Here is a 19716-nt window from a genome sequence, read left to right on the forward strand (position 1 = left end):
GATCACAGCGCAGTGACACCAAGCTATATTCTGTGGCGCTGAGGGTAGCAAAAAGCGATCGAGGCATACGCCACAACATCCTTTCTTGTTGCACTACACCTACGAGGATTTCACTGAGCTGTCTCGATGCATTGCTCATGATTGCGCCACAGCACCTTTTGAAGCGAAACCTTGACTACGCTAGGTAAAGCCGATTTCACCGTGCGTTGCCGGTTGCGCTTCAGGTGAGCGAGAGGTCAAGTGTGGCTATAGGCCTTGCCATATGTGGTCCACCGTGGTGTCGCACCACTTGACCTTGACCTTTAGCCTTTCGATTCGCCGGTAGAGGGTAGTAGAATAGTCACGTGACAATCGCGCGGTGGAAATTTCTGTTGTGACGTCAGTCTGGGGGGGGGGGGGGGGGATATATAATAGGCCGCAGTGCTCATTGGGTGAAAAACCTCTCGCGATCAACCATTAACTAAACCGCCACCTGGCAGGGCGGGCGCGTTGCCTACCCAGTGTGCGGAACGCACCCATCGTTACAGACGCCAAGCCCTATACACCACAGCTTTCGCTGTCTAACCAGGTTCAGCGGTAGTTAAACCGAAGGTAATTTTTTTTAAGGCACTTATGGTGAAGTAAGCGTCGACGTGCACCCTGGACCTTAATGTCGAAGCTTGTTCGATGAGAACCGTGATAGAAAAGCAGAATAGCTTAATCGGAAGTTACGTATCCGCAAAGCCTTCTGTTATTGGCTATAGTCTCGCGAGATGCTTCCAGGCGATGGGCGAAATTTTCTGCAAACCCAGAAGGAGGGAATATGACTAAGTAGAACGTATTGTTGTGCTAGTTGGTTCAATCCTCAAAGAGAAGATGACTTACGAAAACTGCGCCAGCGAAATGCAAAGCGAGCAAGCGCGCTTCGAATACGATATATAAAACTGCGAAATGGAGCAGTAAAAGTAACGAACTTCAGACGTGGTTAATTCAGAAACAAGACCCGCAACATCCGTCAAAACGATGTGTTAATGAAACGTATTATTAAATATCGCCAAAGAGCTACGCAGTCAAGGAATGCAAAGAGATGGGAAGTGGTTTTAGTCATTCGACATGCGAAGTATCAAGAACTAAAAGAAAAAGAAATTGGAGGAGACAAGCTCCGAATTAAGCGTATGACGCGATAGTGATAATGGTTTAATTGCCATATGTACAAAAGATCATTCTGTACTTTATATTCGTAGACTCCTGGGAGCCGCAGTGGTGCAGCGGTTAAGCCATGAGCCACGTCCCTGCGATGGCAGGTGCTCCCAGTGGTGGGCGCAGTGCGACCCAGTTTGCTGTTCCCGAGCGACCAATAATTGGTTTAATTGCCACCTGCCAGGGTGGGAAGTTTGCTCACTACACTGTGGGCTGGGTTGGCCCACCTGCCTCCTTGATTGCTCTCTGCGGACACCACTTGCCAGAGTCATGCTCGTGATTTTTCGCCCACAACGCCGACGCCGACAATGCCTACGCCGACACTGCAGCGGTCGCCTAGTGGTCTGAGCATCCGCCTCGCATGCAGGAGGTGCGGGGTTCGATCCCCAGTGCCGCCGGGCACCCACCGGTCATACAATGGGTACAAGATTTCCCGTGGTCTGGTGCTCGGCTTCTTTAGGTTGAATTGCTTGGGAAATGGGTCTTTGACCCCACCTTGAGATGAAGAAAATACCTTGTGCCATGGCGCTCTTTGGCCTCAGATGCCCTTGCGCCATAAAAAAAAAGAATGCCTACGCCGTCACCGGATTTCTTGTACAACGGGACCTTTAACGATTTCACATTAAAGGTTTCTGCTCAGCAAAGATTGGGTCCAACGACAAACGATACATGGTGACGGTCGACTCTAGAAGTGCGATAAGTCGAAGGGGTAACAGACATGTTGGTTGTATGCAATGGAAGGAGCCCGAGGCGAGACGTCCGCTCGGAATGACTTTGTTCCCGTGTGAAGTCACGGCCGGACTGGAGCGGCGGAGGTGGGGGCTCGCAGCCCCCAGAGAAGGAAAGAGCGCCCACCGCGCGATCAAGCGAGTTGCGGGGATTGTCCCACGTAAACGTCGCAAGGTCCACCGTTCACAGCATGCGCGCCGTAGGCGTGGGAATCACACACACAAACACTGCAGCGCCGGCGAGCTGGCGCCGCTGTAGATATATGTATTCTGGACAGTACCGTTATCGGTGGCGGGCAAAAGATCTGCCAGCAGCTGACAGCTGCCCTCACTGTGGTACTGCACCGGACATTTGTAATGTGCGACACTTGCAGTGGACGTGCCCAGCGACGGCTGCTATTAGAAAACTGCTCCTCTGCGAGGGTTGCCTGCGGTGGAACCGCGAAAGCGACTGTGTGAGGCGGACTATGAACAATCACTTCATCGGCAACCTCGGCGACTACCTAAGCGAAACTGGTCTTCACTCCTTCTTTTGAACTTTTTATGCGTTGCATATTGCAATCACTCAGTTCAGCCCTTGGGCGCGGCCGGGCAGCCACCAAACCACGTGACGTGACGTCACGACAGCCGGAGGAAAAGCTGGGCCCCAACTAGCGCGGTCGCGCGCGGCCGCAGCCACCACCTGACTCCCGCTCCTCCCGCTAGGGGCGCTGCGCCGGCGCGTGACGTCACGGAGGAAAAGCTGGGCCCCAACTGGCGCGGTCGCGCGCGGCCGCAGCCACCACCTGACTCCCGCTCCTCCCGCTAGGGGCGCTGTGCTATGATTTACGTCACGGCATATGTATAAAAGAGCTGCGCTCCTTCGCCGGGACAGTCTTATACCCCTGTCACACGGGCATTTTGAGGGCCCTCGAACCGATAGTCTATCGACTCAAAGGCGATCGAGCGCTGCTACACGGGCAGTTTCAATGGCGATCGAGTCAATAGCCTATCGAGTCAACGGAGCAGCACGGAACTCCATCGAGATATGCAACGCATTTTTGGCTTAACCAAGCTAAGCCTGGCCATTTTTATTGTCTCCTGCATTGCTTCCCTCTTTTTCAACTTATGCCTCATGGCATATTTCTTGAATAAGAAAAAAGACAGTGCGGTGAGTCGTGAGGACAAATCTTACGAAGGAGACAGAAGCGCAAAATTTCTCTTCGTAGTGAGAGACAACACAGGGAGAGACAAGATTACGTTACAGAAGCAGAACGGGCATTCGATTGAGTTCGTTATTTCATTTTCGACGCAAAAATGGCGCAGAAAAGAGCGACGGACCAATGGAATGCAAGGTGAAGACTGGACAAACACTGACTCTCAACTAAGATTTTATTGGAAAAAGGTTAAGATTATAAAGCTATGATTAGAGCCGAAAGCATCGAGTAAGAAGACGACAAAAGGGGCGAAGTTTCCATCCAGCAATTAACCGCCTGTGTCTTGGCCACTCCCCCGTAGTGGGTATGTGCCAGCAACGTCTGAGGCCTTCCTTCCTTCATTCCAGTGCCACAAAACATATCATCCTAGATGTGCTCGCTCTGACAAAACAAGAAATAGCATTTTTAGGTAGTAGATGGGTGTCGTTGCCTGTATACGTTTTTGTTGTTATTGACCTCAAACAAAGACAGCGTACACCCACTACACGGGAGGGACCAAGACAGACAGAGGCGGTGAACTGTAGGAGACGGAAGCGGTTTGCATTGCAAAGTGCGCACTTTTCGTTGTCTTTTTCCTTGGTGTTTGCTTTTTAGCCTTTAGGTATAATTTCTGACCTTTCCAATAAATTCTTAATTGTGAGTCAGCGCTTTTCCGGTACTCATCTTTCACTCGTACGTCTATCGTTTTGGGCTGTTCTAATCGATAATGAGATTTTATTAATTAGTGAGTGAAGCGAACTGCGTTGTTTTGAACCGTTGCGATGATTTGCGAGGCATGAATTGAAGAATGATGAGTTGCGAGGCAGGACGCGGTTGTTGGCCTATAGGTAGTATTCAATAGAGTCATAGCGGTCGCCATTTCGTTGTCTGTGGAGCATTGCGAAAGGCTGCGAGTGTGGCCACTTACAAAAATTTCTTTAGACAGTCCATAGACTGTACATAGACTTGTCTATAAACTCTTTAGACAAACCCTAGAGAATAGTCTATAGGCAATACAAATCCTATAGACAGTCTAAACAACTTTTACATTCATGGCCATACAGTTTTAGTAGACTTTTGTATATAGACTGTCTATAGACTATGAATGGACAGAAATATCTACAGGAAGGCAATACAGTCTACAAGAAGTCTATACACTGTGTACATACTACTTTTGTAAGGGTCTAACGGGATTATCGCCTCCTGCTCCGGCCTACACTGCTGAGCCTATGCGCAGGATAACAAAATGGCGCCCGTAACGTCACGTGAATACCCCCTATGGGCCTAGGCCTAACGCAGGCGTTGGCCTTGCGGAAGAACCCTGCTGTGCCTTGTAATCTGTCATGTTAACGAAACGTTTGAGTCTCTAGTGATTTCTGAATAATAGAAAGGCTAGTGGCACACTATGTAGGCAAACCGCAACAGTAAATATGTCTGTCTGTCGTCGAGGTTGCGCACTTACATGTTTCAAGGTGTGCTCAGTACTACACGAAAAAAAAGCGACAATATATATTCGTTTCATGATGGCTCTACAAATTTAGAATTTTTTTTCTGGAGAGGCTTCAATTGTATCTGTTGCTGTAACACGTAAACTAGATCAACATCTGGTTTACGTGTTAGTCAGCTGCGTATATCGAAAAGGCTTTGCATCGCAGTGCTCTGCCGTAAACCGTAAAACAGACACAGCAGAAAAAGATGAGCCATGACGAGTAGACCAAGCTTTGACACGTGTCGCACGATAATGCACATGGTATTTTAATTCAAAACAATTCGCGGCAACCCTCTGAAGCTGCCTCTGGCTGCACGCCCAGGACGGGACATTTTATGGACCAAGTTGTTCAAGACTGCTGCCAGCTACAGTTTTGCTGCCGTACCCATCATGCGATTCTTATGGCTAACTTAATCAGATCAAGTAAATGCGAAGGCGCATTGTCACAAACCACTCTAACAGTTTCCGTCATGTTTGGGTGTTCACTGTTCCGCGCAATCAAGTAATGATATATGGGAACGGCTTATGTGATAAACAGTTTTGTGATAAACAGTGATAAACTGTTTAACAGTTTTCGTTGGACTGTTCAAACGGCAGGCCTCTTTTTGTTCCGATAGGCTTTTTAAGGCACTTTCATACCGAGAAACAAAGGCGACAACTGGCTCGCTAACACAAACAAGGTTACGTGCCCCAGCGTCATATTCCTTCAACTGCTCTAGGGTACGCTCACCTCTCACTTTTCCGGAAAGAACCAAACTTGTGCACATGACACATGGCCTTGCAGCAAGCAAAGTGGTCTTAGCAAGGACCCACTCAGGCGATAGACGATGTCAATTTCATATCCTATCAATGATTCCATTTCTACAATTTCATCATATGTTGAAGGTTCTTTATGCACTCCTATTTCGTTCTCAACTTCCGATTTCTGCAGAACAAAATTCAACCAGGTGACTGCTGTCATCGATCTCGTGGCCTGAGGTGGTATAATAGAACGATTCCCCAATAGATCTCCATGCAATTTGTTTTTTTAAATTTCCCGCCCTTCACCATTGGCTAAAGTGACGCCGCGCCCCGCTTTCGCTTTTGGTTACTGGCTGAAGCTTAGGGCGTAGCGTCGCTTCAGCCGATGTCGTAGGGCGGGAAATTCAAAAATGGGGTTGATTCGGGAAGGAATCGTTATATTACACGGACCCTGAAATCTTTGACACCTTCAGGAACTGGCTGACAGTTACACTCTTAAGAGCATTTTTGAGGTGATATATGAGCTCGGCACAAGTGAGATCATTCTTTACTCATATTCCCAATCCTCCGATGGCTTCCATTGTGAGTTTGAGCTCTGCAATGACTTCCTCATATTTGCTCTCATTCTTAAAAATCTGAGCGACAGCTGCCGGATGGCGAGCAGTTATTATCGTGAACCGTTTGAAAATGAGATAAAAAAGAAAATACGCAGTTGTTTCGGCCCCGGGTGACAGCTTTTCAATTTGGACGTAACATCGAATCCCCTGCCGGGGGGATTCGCAAAGCAGCTGTGCCTCAATCCCAATCTTCTTTTTTTCCGAAATGACCGTTAGTTATATGGCTACTGCGCGAGTTCGGTGTGACCTGCCACAAGTCTGCGTCAAGTTTTAAAATAGACTCCACACGCCTGATTCAAACTTCATTAAGGGGCAACTTGAACATTGCGTTGTCATGTGGGTGCGGCACAGAACACACCAGTTACAGGACTGCGAGGCATGAGAAGTTCAGTGACCTCGACTTAGAACGATTTGAAGCTGCCCACGTCCGGAATTTTGTTTTAACTGCGAAGGTTCTGTGGAAACTGTACAGCTTACCTTTGCAGCCGTACGACTTCGCTTGGATGGATTTACAATGATTAATTAAAAACTGAAAATTGGTTTTTGAGGAAAGGAAAATAATGACGCAGGAACTGTCCCACACTTATCGGCGGGACACGTGAACCGCGCCGTAAGTCAAGGGGTAAAAAAGGGAATGAAAGAAGGAAGGAAGAAAGAGGTGCCAATGTGGAGGTCTCCGGAAATAACTTCGACTATCTTTAACGTGCGCTGACATCGCACGGGCACACGGATCCCTTTTTGCGTTTCGCCTCCATCGAAGCGCTGCCGCCGCGAACGGGTTCGAACCCGGGTACTCCGGATCAGTAGACGAGCGCCCTAACCACTGAGCCATCGCAGCGGTGAGTTATTACACCCTTATTACAAATCTACTCGACTTTGGACCCCGAAAGACGTGGGCTGGATCCATGCCGCGGTGGCCGAATTTCGATGGAGGCGAAATTGTAAGGGCCCGTGTGCTGTACGATGTCAGTGCACGGTAAAGAACACCCCAGGTGGTCGAAATATTCGGAGCCCTTCACTACGGCGTGCGTCCCTCATAGCCCGAGTCGCTTTTGGAAGTTAAACCCCCATAAACCATAATGCACCTTGGGGCATTTCCCTACATTTCACCAACACTGTTCCCACTTCGAGTTATTGATCAATTCTCTCTCGCTGTATCGTAAGCTAGGCGTCCCGGTTAGCTCACTTGGTAGAGCGACTGCTGCGATGAAGCGGGTGTCCTGAGTTTCGAACCCCGCACCATGACAAATTTTTCTTTAAATGTGGCTATGACGTGGTATGACGGTATCACGTGGCTATGACGTGGTTTAACATGGTTTTACGACACACCCCATCGGATGTCATCACGCGGCTTCACATCACCCCCATCGGATGTTCTTAAGGTCGAAGGTTAGCCCAAAGGTCAACCAATGTCAAAGGTCAAATCAAGGTGAGGGGTCAAGGTTAGGGGTCAAGGGTTCGACACCACAACTGTACCGCATATGATCATACACGGCTAACGTGGTTGGGGTGAAGGTCGTTCAATGTCATTCTCTGTCCTACGCGACGACTGCGTTACCTTACCTACCTTACCTATGAAGCTTTTCAGTTCAAAAATTCATTTGACAGAGGGTCACATTGAACGTCCCTTAAATACAGCTTAACTTCAGACGGGTACTTACGCGCTTGACAGTGCTGCATCTCATCTTCGCCTCACGATGTGTCACTACACGAGGAAGAAAAGGCTGAATTATTAAGAACTTTCGTACAACGCAGCACCTTGCTTCTCACGATCGCTTTCGCAAGGGGACGCCGCGGCACCTGCCAGTTCGCCACGCAAGTTTCCCCGCGACCACTCAAACTAGTCAGCCTTACAAGTTGTAACATTTCGATTCACAGCTGTTGAAGGTATATAAGCTATATTTTTTATGTTTATTTACAACCTACTGCTACCCTCACTGGCGGTGGTTGAAGGTTCGGGACATTATATAGCACAAAAGGAACAGGTTCAAGATAGTGAAAACAGGAAAAAAAATCTCAAGAACCCAGTAATTTACGGAGAAATCAACTAGGCCAATGTAAATAGTGTCACTAAGAGTCATAAACAATACTACTCAACTTGCAAAGAAATGAAGAAAGGAAGTGGTGTTAACATCATTACGCAGGGCATTCTAGTATCTAACAGCGTGGTTTAATATAACGACAATTACGTCTTCGATGACCCTGTCACACGATAAAATCTAGTGTTACTTTCAGTGAGTGACACTTCACTTTTTTATCACTCGCAGAGTGTCACACTATGATCTTTAGTGACTCGCGCTCTCCTCTTTTGTGTTCAGAGCCGCGGTGCAAACGCGAGCCTGCTATTCGTCAAAGGAATGCAAGGAATGCGCTGGTGTGAATGCCTCGTCTGTTTTCTCTTGTGTATGTACCTTCGTCTGCTTTTCGCGCCGATTTGTTCCCATCATTCATTCCTTCGAATTCTGCATCGGTTTAATGCACATTCTGCTTAATATCGCCTTTAATGTACGCTGTTTGCCTACTTACGGTGTTTGTCGGTCATGACCTCGGAACCCTGTGTTCATTATCAGCGGATGCTGGTGTCGTTGATCCGACACAGCGCTATGCGTTGTGCTATGGCACACTGCTCAGTGCGCGCATTAAAGCCGGATGTTAGTCAGCTGTGCGGTTTGGTCGGCAGGACAGCAGGGCACATATTTTCACTTTTCATCGCGAATGCGTGGCTGTGTGGAAACAGTGCTTCTTTATTCGGTGAGTCTGCTATAAGCGGCGTTACTTTAAACAGAGTGATGACGAGCTTGTGGGACGTGGATAGGAAGTAATGGGTAGGGAGTGTCAGTTGAGAAAAAAAAACAGGCTAAATGCTTGTCTCAGGAAGAAGTAATTTATAACGGTAACTGCATTCCATTTTTAACCGCATGAGACTTGGATAGCATTTAAACTGCCTGAAAGCGAACAGAGATGCATTTTTTTGTACGCCATACAACGATGCCGACTACACCGTTTTCCCCCGTACAAGGAAAGCGCTCCTGACAGCCATCGCACTAAACGAAAAAATAAAAACTATAAGCGCGACATACAATTGGGGATAATTACAACGCCAGGTAAGGGACCCAAACTTCTGTTTAGTTCTCTTATTCTGAAAATTCTAATTCGCAGAAGAAAGAAAGAAAAAAAAGTGCTAATACCACGATGTCATTCATGCAGTACAGTCGCACTTCAACGTACTCGCACACAGCGGAGCAGTGACCGACGATTCTGCTTTCTTTTTTTCCCGGCAAGCATTCAAGCTCGCTGTCTCCTCGTCACATCGCACGGGTTTCAACTAGCGGCCTGTAGCATGCGTACGGATGCTTGGCGGCGCCACAGGCGGCCAGGAGAGTTTCGATTTGTTATGGCGCTTCGCGTCTATGAGCTTTGCGTGCCCCGTGGTTTTGTTTTTGACGCGCTTCGATTTACAAGCGCCGAACAGCAGAGGAACTCCAAGTGCCTCTTCAAGTGCTAGTTAACCTTTGAAGGAGCCTGTTAAGGCTTCTCAGATGATCGCCATGGTCGATGAAAAGCTATGATGGCACGATGGTCGGAGATCGTACAAGGCAGCACTTGTGTATTCGCACGCTTGGCCGGCGAAACATTCCCGGCTGTGCCAGTCAGCGTCGGTGGCCGGCCATCACCAGCCTGCGATATGCGCCGCCCATATCCTTTCCCGCTACGCCAGCGTAACTCTCTCTTCTCCTCCTATCTCTCTCTCTCTCTGCTTCGTCTCTCCCCGCCGCCGAAAGTGACGGGGCAGCGCCAGACGTGGATACGTTCAGTTTACGCAGCAGCCGACGCGAGAGGCGTGCGATAGCTGCTCGAGTCCGTGACCGTAGAAGAGCCGGTCCTCGCGGAGCAAAGAGAAGGAAAGAGCAAAGGCAGCCGAGCCATCCAGCCGGCGGCGACTGTATATCGGCCCTTTCTTCCGGGAGTAGCGACCGGTCGGTGAGGGGCCAACGGGCAGCAACGCGCAGGGACAAAGCGACGTCGCGAACGAAGCCCGCGATGTATCTGGGATTGGTCTACCCGTCTGTGTTGGCCGCGCTGGCTTTGACCTCGTGGCTGGTCGTTCCCTGGCTCTGGACGTTGGCCCAAGTGTTGGGCGCCCTGTGGCTGCTCTCCCTGGTTGCCCGGTTGATCACCGAGGAGCTGCGCGCCCTGGCGGGAGCCCAGCATGTTGACCCTAGGGGAAAATCGGTGCTCATCACTGGTAAGGAAAAACTACTTGCCTAAATTAAGATGCATTTACAGCGCCGAGCGCTAGGATTTCTGATGTCCAGTGCGGTGTAGCAATGACAGGGCACTATACGTGTTAACCACCTCGGCAAAAAAGATTACATATTGTTTAAACGAGATGCATTCACTGAGCTGAGCTTTAGGATTTCTGGTGTTCAATCCGCCGTAGCAATGGCAGAGTACTATATTAGCCAGTTAGGCAGAAAAGACGATAAAGATGGCATAGTATGTAGAGACCTTGACGTCTTATAGGAGCGCTTTTGCACGAGAGCCGCCGTTGTAAAGGCCTCCGGATTAATTTCGACCACTTGGGGTTCTTCAGCATCCGCTGACGTCGAACCGCACACGGGTGTGTTGTGAATTTTGCCTGCATCCGAACGTGGCCGCATCGGTCGGGATTCGATCTCGTGACCTTGGCCTCTGCAGCCGAATGCCAAAGACACTGGGCAGCCTCGGCTGGTGAAGATAAAACTCATGGGAATGATGATGAACAGGAAGAAAGATACAGAGCTCCTCGAGTCGGCTTGCAACAGGAAAAGAACTAGGCTTCGATTAGGAGGATCGCTCAGTGCTTCTCGGAGTAATGCTGCGAGAGAGAGGATAACTACCTGGGCACTGGCGCGGGACTGAGTGCTTGCGCTGGGCTCAACGGCCGTTAAAATCATGCCAGCGTCATTACCCGTACGATGGAGCCTAACACAAAGGGCGTTTGAGTGCGTGGCTGTGTACTGAAAACACTATGCCGCCGAGGAAGGTGCCTCTTATGTAAGTTGAGTCAGCACAAAATAAGAAGAGTGGTTGGGGAGGACTGCTTGCTGTCCAGGACTAATATTATGAGACAAGAAAAAAAATAAGGAAATGGGTTTGGAGGAAATGACAGGCGCAATAAGTGTCCCTGTCCGACATTCTTGTACAAAAATTTTCAAAAATTGGAGAACTGTTAGAAATGCTGGCATATAAATATTGAAGGTAATGTTCCAATGTTCCCATATGTAGCAAAATCTTTTTTTTTTTTTATAATGTTTCCATTGCTCGCAAGGAGCAGTTGAGACTGCCATAGAAAAGCAACGGGGAACGCTTTTGAGGAGAGCAAAAACGTTAACAGCAAAAAAGTGCAAGCCTGCCGAAGGAGATTTAAGAATATATTGACCGTTATAGTGAATTCTTACAGTATACAAAAAAAAAATGCGCTCATAAACTTTTTCTCTTTCGAAAATGATTTGTCCAGAGCTGTCGGGTATGCTCGTTCCTCGGTGGACACCTCAGCCACGTGATTGGGATAGGAATGGAGGAGGGAATGAAGGAAGGAAGATAGAAAGAAAGAGGCGCCCTAGGCCCGAGGCCTAGGCCCTTTTGTTTGCCTTTCTTTGTCCCGACACGTGTGCAGACGCGCTGTCACAAAAACGAACATTGTGCAATGGAAAAAGCAAAGAACAATTCCTTCCCAATGAAGGCGCGCACGCCACGTAAGCCTAACCGCGTCCCTCGTGAGCGCTTTTGAAACGGTGACATTTCAAATGTTGAAATGGCACACAAAACAGAAGTAAATGCAGCAGACTTCACTTTCCAAAGCTATACACTAAGGTTGGGAGATAGGCTATACTCCAATGAAACAGTCTGCGTTATTTCGACTAGTTTTGGTACTGCAAAGCACACCAATATACCGGATGGATGGTTTGGTCGATCGATGCATTCGTTGATTGATTGATTGATTGATTGATTGATCGATCGATTGATTGAGCTACACGTGCCAAAGCAACACTCTGGGCAGTCCGTAGTGCTCTAGTGGAGGTCTTGGCTTTTATAATTTCTGCCACGTGAGGTCTTCTGACATACTCCGTAATGTGAGTACACGGGCGGACAAGATTTAAATCCGCGACCTTAGATTCAGCAGCCCAACGCGCATGTCCACTGAGCGGCCGCGAAGGGTAACAAGTATTTCTTCACACTTCGCTTCCACCCATGCATGCCCACAGCGGCCGACACTGAAATCCGAAAGCTTGTACTTGTAAACAAAATTCCGGATCGTCCCCGGCGGGCGCGATTGATATTCGACGCCTGTGGGGTGGATTCTGATGGTGTACAACAAAATCGCATCAGCGCATCGCATCGCGAAGGCTCAGTGAAATAAATTAAAATATTTTAATGCACCCCGAACAGATTATGTTGGGTGTGCTTATTTTGTCAGTTTTTTTTTTTTTTTTGAGGATAAGATGTTTTGAACGGGGATCTTATCGTTTGGTGTGTTTTTTCGGCAAAATTATGGGTGGACGGCATAGAGGTTATAAGACCTTCCTTAAGCCTTTTTTCCCGCTTTCAGGACATTTCCATGCAGTATAGTTGGTGCGTATACATCAGCGCAAGTTCACGGCCGCTTTGGCTGTGACTGAAGTGTATTCCTTTACAGAAGCCCCCGCTCACACCTGCTCTCGTTGGGGTGCCTCGAATACTTTATTTTCTATTTATCCAACTTGAAATACCAAAAGTGGAGTTATTCTCGGGCCATTATCGCGGCAACAAATTGTTATTCACAGCGGGAGGAGCTCGATGCAATACCTGTGGCACAGACGTCAGCCGCTTCGTGCGGGGAATTTATAATTTCGATGCAGTTTGTAAAGAATGAAAGGCAAGTGTGGTCAGTAGCTGAATGTTGATCAGTGACTCTAATGGTGAATTCCAATGGTGAATTCCAATTACTGTAATCACCAGCCAATCAGGATATTTCGTGCAAGGCCCCGGGTTTTTGTTACAGTGAGGGTTCTGTGTTATAGAATAACCTATGTGGCAAGCACCCAGAGTTGCTTGGATGCCCTGCGCCGATTAATTACATTCTGCCGCAGCATTTTTTTTGTACAGTAGGAATTATACGTGATGCATGACGAACTCACGTAGTTTGTTATCCTTTCTTAGGATGAAACACCCAACAGTTCTGAGCTTACGTGCTGTACCGTTACCTGGCACCGCTTAGCTGCTGTCCCTTCGTTGCCAGTGACAGCCACTTGGTTGCCATCTTTGGCTCGATAAAGTTGAAGTGTCTTTCACGCATTATGACACGAGTTTGAGCTCCAGCCGTGTGCTTGAGTGGCATGTGGAAGAGAGAAAGGGATAATAATAATAATTGTTTTTTTGGGGGGGAAGGAAATGGCGCAGTATCTGTCTGATATATCGTTGGACACCTGAACCGCGCCGTAAGAAAAGGGATAAAGGAGGGAGTGAAAGAAGAAAGGAAGAAGAGGTGCCGTAGTGGAGGGCTCCGGAATAATTTCGACCACCTGGGGATCTTTAACGTGCACTGACATCGCACAGCACACGGGCGCCTTAGCGTTTTTCCTCCATAAAAACAGCCGCCGCGGTCGGGTTCGAACCCGGGAACTCCGGATCAGTAGTCGAGCGCCCTAACCACTGAGCCACCGCGGCGGGTTAGAGAAAGGGAGAAGAAAATACATTCAGGGCTTCAGCTGCTGGTTTATTTAGCCCTAACGACGACAGTTAAATGGGTCGTAGACTGTGGTCATATGGTCATGCGAGCATTTAAGTGGGTGACGTGACTCTTCGGCCATGTACAAATGTCAGTTGGTCGGGTGGCGCTGCTGTGCAGTGACGTCATTTCATGCAAACGACGATCACGGTATGGATGGGGAGGGGGGCAGCCTGCTTTTGGCAGCTGATACTGTGAATAATCTAACAGGCCCTGTAGCTTTGGCCCGCCTGGACACGACTTTGTCTGGCCGTCGTAAGAACGCGCCGAGTATGCGGTTGTCCCATTCACCTTTTATCGGAAAAAGTTTTCTCCGTGCGAAACGGTCGGTGCGAAACCATTTCGACTTATTTTCTTGTTGAAACTCACTGTTTATCGTCCCCTGCGTGCTCTGAGCAGCGCATAAAAGGCATCCACTGATGTGGGTATCGGCAAATTGTCATTGATGATATTCCTCAAGAGAAAATATCTTACCGCTACTCACCTATTGGGCAGAAACGTGGAGGCTAACTAAAATGGTTCAGCTTAAGTTATGGACAACCCAGCGAGCCATGGAAAGAAAAATGATAGGTGTAACGTTAAGAGACCGGAAGCGGGCAGAGTGGGTGAGCGAACAAACGCGGGTTAATGACATCCTATAGTTGAAATCAAGAGGAAAACATAGGCAGGACATGTAATGCGAAAGTAAGATAACCACTGGTCCTTAAGGGTAACGGAGTGGATTCCAAGAGAAGGCAAGCGTAGCAGGGGGCGGCAGAAAGTTAGGTGGGCGGATGGGGTTGAGAAGTTTGCAGGCAAAAGGTGGATGCAGCTGGCAAAGGACAGGGTTAATTGGAGAGACATGGGAGAGGCCTTTGCCTGCAGTGGGCGTATAGTCAGGCTGATGATGAATATGAAGGTGTGGGTGTACGTATGAATAGTGCATCTGCGGAGTCGCATAGTGATGAAGCGACACTTGTTTGCTTGCCCATTTCAGCCTCAGCCTTTCGCCGAAGCACACAATTACGTTCGTGTGAAGCAACAGAATTGATGTGAAGGCAAACATAGCAAGGGGTGACAGAGAGTCGCTGAGGGACGCTGGACAAGTTTCACTTAAGGTTTATGAGGGAGGTCTTTGGTCTGTTGTAGTGTGTCCGTGACTTGGCTGGTAACCAAGATGAGGGAAATCTTTAGAGCTAATGCTTCGAGACAGACTTAATCTCTGAAAGCTTGTTGGCTACGCACGACGAACGCTCGTCTATTTTTGCCGCGCACACGACAGATCGGGCTTGTTATGAAACCTGCGCGGCCACGTTGTAGCTGACTCGTGCGGCCTTGAACGCGTGGCGGCGCCAACGGATGAGGAAATAAGTACTCGATGTACGGAGCTGTTCGCGCCCGTGACGAGGAAGGAGTAAGGTGGCCGGAGGAATCATTACATTTGCCATCTCTGAGCGGTGTTTGTTGCGCCAGCCCTTTTACTCGTTCCGGTGATGCAACGGCGGTTGTTGATTGTTGCCACCTTGGCCCATTTATCGTCTGTGTGAGGACCCAGTGAAGAAGGGGCTGCGAGGAAGTAGAGAGGAAATGGGCAGCCTCGGTGGTAAAAAAAAAAAATGAGAGGAAATTTCAAGGTATACTGAAGTCTGTTTAGGTGCAGTGATGCGAAACAATTTGTCTTAATGGGGGTCCATCCTCCCTCATATGCTTCCACCATCTCGCCTACGAGTGCGCCATCTGATGAACCTGCGCGTACATTGCGAAGGAGGGTTTCAGTGCGGGACGCATGATGGCGCTACGACTGCACTCCTATTCAGTTCGTGTGGACACAACTTCCGTCCACAGCGCCTGTCCACAGCTTCCGGTGAAGCCAGTCAGGAACCAAGAAATGCTTTCGCATGTAAGTCATGACAGTTTGCGCACTTATTTATTAACGCGACAGCGTGCGCGGCCCATGGCGCGGGCGCCAGCAGCAAAGGGTTTGGTCTGCAATCAGTTTGTCACACTGATCCGCAGCGCAGATAGATATCACCGCACGCTATCACGTGGTTTGGTCACGTGGGGTCCGACTCTCTCGTTTTTACTTTTTATGACTAGGCTTTGAGTTTATCGCCGGACGCTCCCTCCCAAGTTTTTTTTTTCTCCCTGTATGTCTTCTAGCCTTCCTGCCCCTCTCCACGGATTGATGGCTGGATGGATACGGCTGAACCCTTTAAATCGGGCGGTGGCTCAAGCCACCTAGCCTCGACTCGTGAAGTTTTACTCTTGTCTTGATTTTAGCCACAAATCAGATAACCTTCGCTTGGTTATTTCACCCACCTAATATCTTTTTCTTTTCCTTTACTGTCCTTGAAACCCAATGCTTTGAATAAGTCAGCCCCGCTGCTTTGAACTGTAGGGTGAAGTCCTTTACAGAAAAATATCAAGTGTTCAGCCGTTCCCTCCTCCTCTCCGCACGCAACGCGCAACGTGTCTATTTCGTGGTACCTGACTCGATATGCCGTAGTTCGCAATGCTCCCATCCTGGCCTCGAACAACAAACAGCTTCCCCTACAATTATCGTAGATATTTTCTTTGGCAATTTCCTGCTTTAACATTTTGCATGTTCCCAGTGCCGATTTCGTAACTATCCGTCACTATCCGATTTCGTCACTATTTCGTCTTCCACAGAGCTATCTCTGTTTTTTTACCAATTTTTTTAACCGATAATTCCTGATTTACCCCCCCCCCCCCCCCCCCCCCAACTGCTGCCCAGATATTTCCTTGTCAATTTTCAAGTCCGCTTTCTCCATTTCGTGTCGGCGTTACTCATGTAATAAATAACCGAAAACTTTCCTAGCCCGCTACTTTCCCCCCATTTCTCTCAATGGGTCCTCAAATGCTATCTTACTGCGAGCTTATCTGCTTTCGAACGACGCCCGTCCCTTATCACCTTGTACCCTCAGATATGGTGCATTGCCATGTGCTCCCAAAGCAACCCTCCCTAAGCCGCGTTGCTTGATTTCTAACCTCGCTTGAACCTCTGGTCTCGTGCAAAGGACCGCATTGCCGGAATTCAGACTAGGAACCATCACCCCTTTCCAGATCCCTCTTACCACTTCGTACCTATTCTAATTCCAAATTGCTTATTATTCATCACAGCTGCATTCATGCTACCTTTAGTCATTACATATTTTTAATGCTTCGTCAGATACTCAGCACCCTTATTTGTACTTATCCATTACCTCTACCATGACCTCCTGAATCCTATGAGGCATATTTTCCCTTACTAAACTCGAAACGTAATCTATCTCCCTCTGTACCGCATATGTCAATCAACCTCTGCAAATCTTCCTTGTTGCCAGCTATTAGCAGTGTATCATCCGCGTAGATTAGTCCTGGTAATGACTGTTCAGTCATGGCGGATGATGTGCAGCGCCGCCTCCTTTCTCTTTAGGTACTATTAAGAAAGTCTTTAGCTTCAACAGAGCGCAGAAGCTAGTGCCTATATGCGCCGGCAGGTGGCGCGGAGAAGCACTAAGGGGCAAGCTCAGAGTAAAATATTATAAAAACGCCTCAGGAAATTGGACGATAACAGGTGGGCAACTAAGCTATTTAAATACCTATACAGAAAGCGCGTCGACTCAAAGTGGCGGAAAAGAACTAGGAAGCTAACCAGTAAGCATGGCAGACACAAGGACAGAGAAGGAAAGGGCATTGAACAACAGGTTAAAACGCGAAAAGTAAAGACTGGATAGATTCAACGGAAAAGAAGCATAGTGTAGAACCGTATCGATACTGAAAAAGGCAGATCAGGAAGGAAGTGTTTTATGATAACTCAAGAGGCGGTGCCCTACTCTTTGAAGCTAGGCCAGGGTGTCTTAGAACGCGCAGCTACAAAAAGAAATTTAAAGAAGAAGATGACACATGTGCTGTGTGTGGTAAATCTTTAGAAACAATAGAACACTTCATACTAAACTGTGATGGTATCCATCGCGATGTCGATGCAGGCACAGTCACTCTTCCTGAGGCCTTAGGGTTTAGAGATAACAATATTCATGTAATTAAATCTGCGGTGGAAATTAGCGAAAAGCGATTGGCAGATTGGTGGCTCAAAAGCAGAGAGGTAACATGAGGTTAAAAGTGCAGGGAGACGTATTTGAACGAAAATGGCGAATTTTAATAACTTAAAATACAATTAAACAAAATTAAATGAAGAAAGAACTCAGCATGGTGGCAACTGCCATCTCCCCCTTTCAAAAAGGATGCTCCATCCATCCATCCATCCATCCATCCATCCATCCATCCATCCATCCATCCATCCATCCGTCCGTCCGTCCGTCCGTCCGTCCGTCCGTCCGTCCGTCCGTCCGTCCGTCCGTCCGTCCGTCCGTCCATCCATCCATCCATCCATCCATCCATCCATCCATCCATCCATCCATCCGTCCATCCGTCCATCCATCCATCCGTCCGTACGTCCAGGAAAGTGAGTGACTCTACTATGCGTGTGCCTAAACAAATATCGCTCCTCTCGATAGGCTGTTGGTTGCACTGCTGCGATCGACAGGGAAAACTTGATTGCAGGTTGCGTATAGGGCAAGGTTAAGGACAGTGCAGCCGGCTGTGGAAAGGAAAATGACAGCGGAAGCACTAACAGTGAAGGATGCCACTAAGCGTAGACAGCTGGGCTGTTTGGTGATTCATGTCCTCAGCGCAAAAACAAGCAAACAAACCAACAGACAAACAAAACACACACAGACAGAAGGAGATTAGACATCTTACCATAGAGGCGCGCAAACTGTATTACCGAAGGGACGACAAAGAGATTAGACACAGGAGATTAGACACAGGAGATCAGACACAGGTGATTAGACACTACGAATGCCGGACTTCATCTCGAGCTGAACGGACTTCAAGTTGAAGTGCGGCGTCCGTGGTTCCATACGTTCTCCCTCTGTCCGTGTGTTTTTCTTATTTGCGCTGGAAACGTGAACGGCAGTGTCAACAGTGAAGGATCAGTTTATATCAGAGAACAAGCTACAGTTACTGATAGCCTTTTGCTGAAACAAGAGAACGAAATGGATCTGGCGAGGTCATGCAATGCCGACAACAGATAACAAATCATGTGTCGGTGTTGTAAAAGTCGATTCAAAGATAAAGGAACCGTAGCCGGGGTGCCAGAATGTGAGGAAGGGAAATATGCTGGCTGCGGTCGGGCTTGTTAATATCAGTTGGAGAGGCCGTTGTCTTGCAGGGAACTTAATTGCGCTTATGATTATGACAGTTATGTTGGGTTAGGTTAGGTTGGGTTCAGGCCTCGCTTTTTTGTAATTTGTTGCGCTCTAACAGAAGTGATATGTGCCCTGGTATAATTTAGTGGGTGCACTGGCGGACTTATGATGCCGTCTTAGTTCCCAAGACACCCAGAATCATTTCACGAAACACCGACCAGCGACGCGGCGATAGCGATAACACGAGGCTGGTCGTCGTCGGATTTGAAGGAGAACCTTATGACGTCAGTGAGCCGCAGTGGTCACGGCGCTCAAAGTAGAAAACAGAAGGAAAGGGGGGTCGCTGAGCGGATCACAATCCACGGCCGAAGGACGGCTGCGCTCAAGGACAGCCTTGCTTCGATGCTCGCAGTCCGGTTTGAATATCGATTACGCGTCGTGAGAATCTTCCCTTTCAGTGTATTATTTCTGAGCTTAGCGATCGTGGACTCCTGCGCCCTGTTTGTCTGCGAGTCGGCTGATTGGAGACGGCATTAATGCGGTGAATAGAACTGGGTAGATGGTCTTGTTGCCTCTTTTTCTGTTATTTTTTCCTTTTACTCGATGATCGTATATCTTGCCCAGATAGTTCCGTCAAATGGTGTTTGTTGTCCGCCGATCAGTATTGCCTATATTGGCCTTTAGATGTGTAATGCCTAGGTAAGGGAAAGGGTGAGTGAAAGTACCCCTTACAAAAATGCTCTTTGAGGTCGTGTTGGAGCCTTTCTGAGCGGACTCAACATGCTGTCTTGAATTCATGTTGAGACCAGGAAGGGCTTGCGTTGGTCGAATGTTGAGGCAGCGTAGAA

General features: G+C 48.3%; 1 protein-coding gene across 1 annotated transcript in view; it reads left to right on the plus strand.

Moving 5' to 3' along the window:
• The first annotated feature begins 9748 nt into the window (after nt 1-9748).
• The window catches only part of LOC144101758 (17-beta-hydroxysteroid dehydrogenase type 6-like), a 39860-nt gene continuing 29892 nt past the window's right edge, over nt 9749-19716 (plus strand). The window contains exon 1 of the mRNA XM_077634896.1: nt 9749-10175. Within this exon, the coding sequence (XP_077491022.1) occupies nt 9971-10175 (205 nt within the window). The 5' untranslated portion in view covers nt 9749-9970. The remainder of the gene's footprint in view (nt 10176-19716) is intronic.

The sequence above is a fragment of the Amblyomma americanum genome, chromosome 8 (assembly GCF_052857255.1).
Source record: "Amblyomma americanum isolate KBUSLIRL-KWMA chromosome 8, ASM5285725v1, whole genome shotgun sequence".
Lineage (NCBI taxonomy): Eukaryota > Metazoa > Arthropoda > Arachnida > Ixodida > Ixodidae > Amblyomma > Amblyomma americanum.